Source organism: Nuphar pumila, chromosome 12 (assembly GCF_984573655.1).
Source record: "Nuphar pumila chromosome 12, dmNupPumi1.hap1.1, whole genome shotgun sequence".
NCBI lineage: Eukaryota > Viridiplantae > Streptophyta > Magnoliopsida > Nymphaeales > Nymphaeaceae > Nuphar > Nuphar pumila.
Window position 1 is genome coordinate 10,012,248 of NC_143260.1, and position 6,000 is coordinate 10,018,247.

The 6,000-nt window shown below is 38.5% G+C and overlaps 2 protein-coding genes across 2 annotated transcripts in view; one reads left to right on the forward strand and one right to left on the reverse strand.

Moving 5' to 3' along the window:
* Positions 1 to 1,429, forward strand: part of LOC149819945 (rho GTPase-activating protein 6-like) — a 51,307-nt gene extending 49,878 nt beyond the window's left edge. Inside the window, exons 21-22 of the mRNA XM_089982772.1 lie at positions 746 to 940; positions 1,016 to 1,429. Coding sequence (XP_089838898.1) covers positions 746 to 940; positions 1,016 to 1,201 — 381 coding nt within the window. The 3' untranslated portion in view covers positions 1,202 to 1,429. The remainder of the gene's footprint in view (positions 1 to 745; positions 941 to 1,015) is intronic.
* A 3,863-nt stretch (positions 1,430 to 5,292) lies between these two features.
* Positions 5,293 to 5,760, reverse strand: LOC149819946 (secreted RxLR effector protein 161-like). Its single transcript, XM_089983532.1, has one exon. It carries the CDS (start codon positions 5,758 to 5,760, stop codon positions 5,293 to 5,295), a length of 468 nt encoding a protein of 155 aa, XP_089839658.1.
* Positions 5,761 to 6,000: the final 240 nt, after the last annotated feature.

Consider the following 6,000-nt stretch of genomic DNA (forward strand, 5'->3'; position numbering starts at 1 on the left):
GATGTAGGGAGGATGCATTCCAAGGGAATTCCAGGAATTTCTATGAAATAATAAGAAACCCCAGTCCCCAGGTTTCTTTCTGTCCTGTAACTTCTGTGTGATTTTTTAATTTTTAAGCTTCATGGTTGCTTGAGTTGATAGTATGCAACTGGACTATTAACTCATTCCACCAATGAACCCGAGGAGATTGGGCCCTTCTGAGTTTACTTACCATCATGGATCATGGATGGTGACATGATTACTTCCAGAATGCTTTATGGTGATCTGATTATTTAATTTGGTTAACCGTCCAATTTTAAATTTTCTTCAGTCATGATCATTTATGAATCTTGCTCATCTTGTCAGCTTATTGTAATATTCTATATTTCATGCGGTAATGTTGTGATCCTCATACCGAATGTATTTATAATTTTATAGTGTGTAATATGCGAATTGCAAATTAAATGCTGAAACCTTTTTGAAGCACTTGATATTTAGGAATATTTTATTTTATATTCTCTTCAATATCTGTTTTTCATTTACGTTTTTTATCTTTCACAGGACTTGTGTTCACAAGGCATCTTGTATGCATACTTGATCTTGCTTTCTGTTGTTTACTGCTCAATCATAATTCTATTTTGTGTATTTATTTGCTTCAATTGATATTATTATAAATGTAGTACTAGATTAAAGCATATGATAGTTACATCTTTTGTGTCTGCTGATCCAATATAAAACTCTTATGACTCTCTTCATCATTGCACAGGACCCATCATCCGCATGTAGGGGCATGAGACCGCAGGTTGCACCATCTGCTTTCAGCAGGCAGGTCCAATGGAAGCCACCAGGAGACTTAACAAGCCCAACCATCTCCAAAAGCTCAGAGGCTTCAACAAGCCTATCAACAGATGAGATCTGTGCTGTCGACTCTACCGCGGCTAAAGCATCAGGGGAATCAGAGGTAATAATAATATCTCATGGCCCACAGTCATTGGAAATGTTCAATCTGTCACCTTAACTTATAATCTGGTACTAGGGGAACGAACACCAGCGCCAACCTCTGGCATCATCTACTCTGGTGGAACTAACAACCCGACTGGATTTCTTCAAAGAGAGGCGTTCCCAACTCATGGATCAGCTTCACAATCTTGACTTGAGTTATAGGCCTAATTCACAAGGCTCTGTGTACAAAACATCTCCACCATGGACCAGTCCAAGATGAGAGAAGTTGCATTCCAGTCATTTTGTATATCCTAATGCCTCTTTAACTGTATCTTGTATGTGCCATTCTTCAAGCCGTTCCTTCTTGTATCGCGATTGGTGTAATCAAATTTTTTTCCTTTATTTTTCTTTTCCCTTTTCTCTCCCGTTGGTGTGTTTTGTGCTGCGTGTAGAAATTGTATCCTGCTCAAATTAACAGGATTTCAAAGTATATATTTGTGGGAATTGTTTATTCTAGTTGTTAAATTTGCATAATATGTAGTGTAAAGTACAATTCTTGTCTGGGACTTAGAATTTCTATAGGCTGTGATGACTGTGGTACAACAGGTTAAAGACTAGCGCTGTCAGGTCTCCAATCCCGGATGTGGCTTCTTGGTATAATTTTAAAAATATATAATAAAACTGCTGCCAATTTTGTCTAATTGTTTTTTTTTTCAGAGAAACCATCCCTGGATCATAGACCTAATCGCGCCGGCTCTGCCTGGCATACTTATGGTCATTGTCTTGGCAGCGAAAAACTCTGAGGGCTTACCCCTTGCCCCTAAGGAGTCACCATGTTTGTGCAGGGGGTGATTCATGGGATTTGAACCTAGACCACCCGCCTAGACCCCATCCCATTACACCAAGCTTTATGGAAAAAAAAACCATAAACAGTATTCACTCCTGAATTGGATATGTTCTATTTGGTCTGTAGTAGATTCTATGAGATTCCTGACCAGGCTTCGTAGGAGCCCACTTTGTAAATGTGGTCTGTGGCCTTTCATCAATACTGGGAAGATCTGTTGAGCCTTGGCCTATCTGGTTCAGCTGAGTGTTTACGGCCACGCATAACATCCCAAGGGGCATTTGCAATACTCTTGGGTAGGACTGTCAATGGTCAGGTTCGTATTGAGTACCCAGTCTGACCTGAATCTGAATTTTCGGGTATGGGCATAAAAAAATGCCAACTGAATATTATTTGGGCCGATCCGAATTCAATATAGTACAATGCCGATCGGGTTTGGGTTATGATTTTGCTGGATATCCAACCTGATTTGGCTCTTTGGTCAGATATCTATGGTTGCAACTGTCTTGACAATTTTCTGTGTGCAGGTGATTCAAGTGTGAATAGGTTGAATATCACATGATTAGAACATATTTTTTACTGGGTTTTCTGATATGGGTTGGTTCCAATACAAATTATTCTGCTGGGATGGTGCTTATCTAGGGATATCAATGAACCAGATTTTATCTGATATCTGACTGAATTGGATTCCATTTAGTTGCATTTGGTAAGCCAAAACAACAGCCTATTATAATTGGATGCAGATACAATTTTGATCTTTTTGCTACTGAATCTGAGAAATATCTGAATTTGACGGTATCTGAATCCATTTACATGTAAAAAAACAGATCTGGTATGAGCTTGTCACCATCTGAATTCAAATTCATTTATCCAACATCCGATTAGTCGAATATCCGATCTGAATCTGAACTGTTTATATCACCATGCCTATTGGTAACTGTTCGAGCTAATCTGCACTCATTTGATTAGTCATTAATGAACTAACCCCGGTGATTATTAGTTAACATTAGTAGTTGGTCAAAGGAAGCTAGCTAGTTTTTGTTCTAGACTTCTAGTTATTAACATAGCGATAATATTTTGATGGTGGCTAATCGTCCAAGAAAAATATCATTGCTGTTCAATATATTTCGCTTTTCTCACATTTTTACTGGAAAATATTGTAAAAAATAAACAACTTAGAAATTACAAAATTAAGAAGAAAAAAAGAAAAATATTAAATAATGTCCTTAAAGTAAAATAATTAATAATTTGCTTATATGAACATAAATATCATATAAAATCATGCTATTTTGTCCAACCGTAATATTGCAATATTTTGAAAGTATTTTGATATATTGACCATCTTAAACATCGTCTAAAATACCACTTTTTCACCATATTTTGCTAATACTGCTAATAGTTGTCACCATGGTCCTTAATCAATTAGGCAAACTATTTGATGTACCAGATCGGTTATGGACATTTGATTTGGATACACCCACTTAACCTAATAAACAGGATATGCAGGGAAATACATCTTGCTCCATAATGCAATTTCTTGCATTATCTTGTTTATCTGGATAAGTGGGTAAATATCCAAACACCGCCCAAAGGAAACCTGGGGCACCACCTATGAAGAGCCAGGTTGTTTTTCTATTGAAGGCTCATTACATGACGGAGAGTGGCCTGGATGGATCAAAATCCTATCTGTTGTAGCTGCTGGTTCAAAATTTATCATAGAGAATCGAAGGATTGACCTGGTTTCCAAATGTAAAGAGCTCTCGAGGGTAGGGGCTCGGAATCGGACGTCCCTCGAGAGCTGACAAATATTTTGTACAGTTTTGAGATAGGCATTGTACAGAAACCCAGTTGTAACTTTAACTCTCTTTCTAAATACTTAGCTAATATGGCCAGACGGGGCTGTGCAAATCATGGAAAGACCACCCCAAGACTGGTTGCTTCACCGGATGATACCTAAAAGTTGTAACTTTCACCTTTTAACGATAGGGGTCTGCATAACCACAACATGCCTTTCAAAAAAAAAAGCCTGGGGCACCATCCAAACTCACCAAAAAATGGGAAATGATCGTACATTATGCCTAATTTGACATGTTTTTCTAAAAACCATACAATTTTCTATATGTTTCTCATGTCCAAAATCACAGCTAGCCAGAGTTGAAATGTCTCTTTTAGCTTTCGCATGTGCGGAACAGATGAAGTTTGCGCGATATATCGCTCCACTCCTTGAGTGCCGCATACGTCCACTTAAAACTAGGTCTACACATTTTTTTAGCAGACTTCATGAAGTTTGCATAAAATTATCTGCCTGTTACATAAAATATACTAGGATTTGAGGAAGTCTGCATAAAATATGTGCAGACTTCCTCAATTTGTTCAAGTTTAATAGGAAGTTCGCAAAAAAAATGTGTGAACCTCATTTTAAATGAGTGTATGCGGGAGCAGAGTGAATCACACAAACTTCATCAGTTTCGCGCATGCAAAGGATAAAAATAACATTTCAACGTTGGCTATTTGTGATTTTGTACATGAATCGTAGCGTTTTTAGAAAAACATGTCATTTTTACCGTACAATCTGGTCATTTTCTGATCCAAAAGCATATGAACCAGAGTCAAACTCATTTGCTCCACATCACTCGTGAACAAACTAAAATCGAGCTTGAAATGAGTTGGCCCAATGACAGTGTGGCAATGTTGGATATCTCATTTCAGACCCATGATCCATACAACCATCTGATTTGTTCCCCAAAATGACAGTTTAGGTGACTATGCGGCAACGTAACTGGACGAACTCAACATTACTCCCCCAGCCCACCGTGAACTCTAGGTAAAGCCTAAATATACTTTATGGTCTGCCCTGTTCTAAGCCAGGAGTTGGCATTGTGTGCCTGCCCAAAGGGCTGGGTGCACTTTAAGGTCTGCCCTGAGGAGTTGGGGTGCCTTCCCGAAGGGCTAGGTAGGCTCTGTCCTAAAGTTGGAGGGTATTGTGGAGTATTAAAAGAGCAAACACATTGTGTATAACACATATTTGAAAGGGATAGGGCCATATACTTGTCTCTGCCATTGCGCTGATGTGAGAGATGTTCGATCTTTTTAGCCGAACTGTTCCTGTTGATGAGTACGGGCATTCAAGTAGTGGGTGAGCAGAGACCGATCTCTGTAAGCCTTCAATTTTATACCTAGACTACTGCTCATCATATGGTATATATAGGTATCCAAGGGATACATCCGAAGGGTCACCATGCATTATACCAAAATGTATGATGCATGGGAAGAGACACATATGAAAGGATACTTTATTTTCCAACATTCTCTCACTTGACCCAAGTATGTGAAAGTTCATGTGGATAGGTCTTAAGTCCACTTTATCAGTCCAAAATTTGTTGTTATGCTAAACTCTTAAACTTTAATGAGCAAACTTGATGCATAACCAACAAAAGATAGAAAGAGAGAATCATATCTTTATTACCAAAATGTGATCACATAAAAGTCTGTGTACATGATTACAGGGTTTCAAACAAGCCTATCCTCTAAACATGTTCAGCATATAATCCCAGGGTCAAACCCTTAGTAAGAGGATCAACTACCATTTTCTTAGTCCTTATGTTATCAATATACACCAAAAGATTCTTTGTCCTCTCCTTTACAACAAAATACTTCAACTCCATATGCTTACAAGACGTAGTGCTTTTGTTGTTAATGGAGAAAGATACAACAACTTCATTATCACAAAATACTTTCAACCGCAACCAAATAGCTTGTGAAGTTGTCTCTAATAGAGCTATGAACTCAGCCTCCATGTTGTGGGCAGCAGTAGTGGATTGCTTCCCACTCCTCCAAGAAATTGCACCATCGGCTAATAGAAATATGTATCTTGTGGTAGACTTTCTACTATCAGAAAAACCTCCTAGATCTGTATCTGAATAGCCTATAACCTCAAGGTGGTATGTCTTTATGTAGCTTAACATATAGTCCTTTGTCCCTTGCAGATAGCGCATGACTTTCTTAGCAGGCTTCCAGTGAGATAGACCAGGACTCGACTAAAATCTGCCAAAAAACCCTGACTGCAAATGATATGTCAAGGTGAGTGCATGTCTGAGCGTACTGCAAGCTACCGACCACTGATGCATATGGTATCATAGTTATATGTCCCTTTTCTTCTTCAGTATGTGGGCAGTTCTTAAGGCTCAATATATCCCCTTTTAATATGGGTGTTGTAGTAAGAGCACAATGGTCCA

What these genes read in the sequence shown, in the direction of transcription:
- LOC149819946 (XM_089983532.1), bottom strand. Translation starts at nt 5,760, where the DNA reads ATGCGCTATCTGCAAGGGACAAAGGACTATATGTTAAGCTACATAAAG.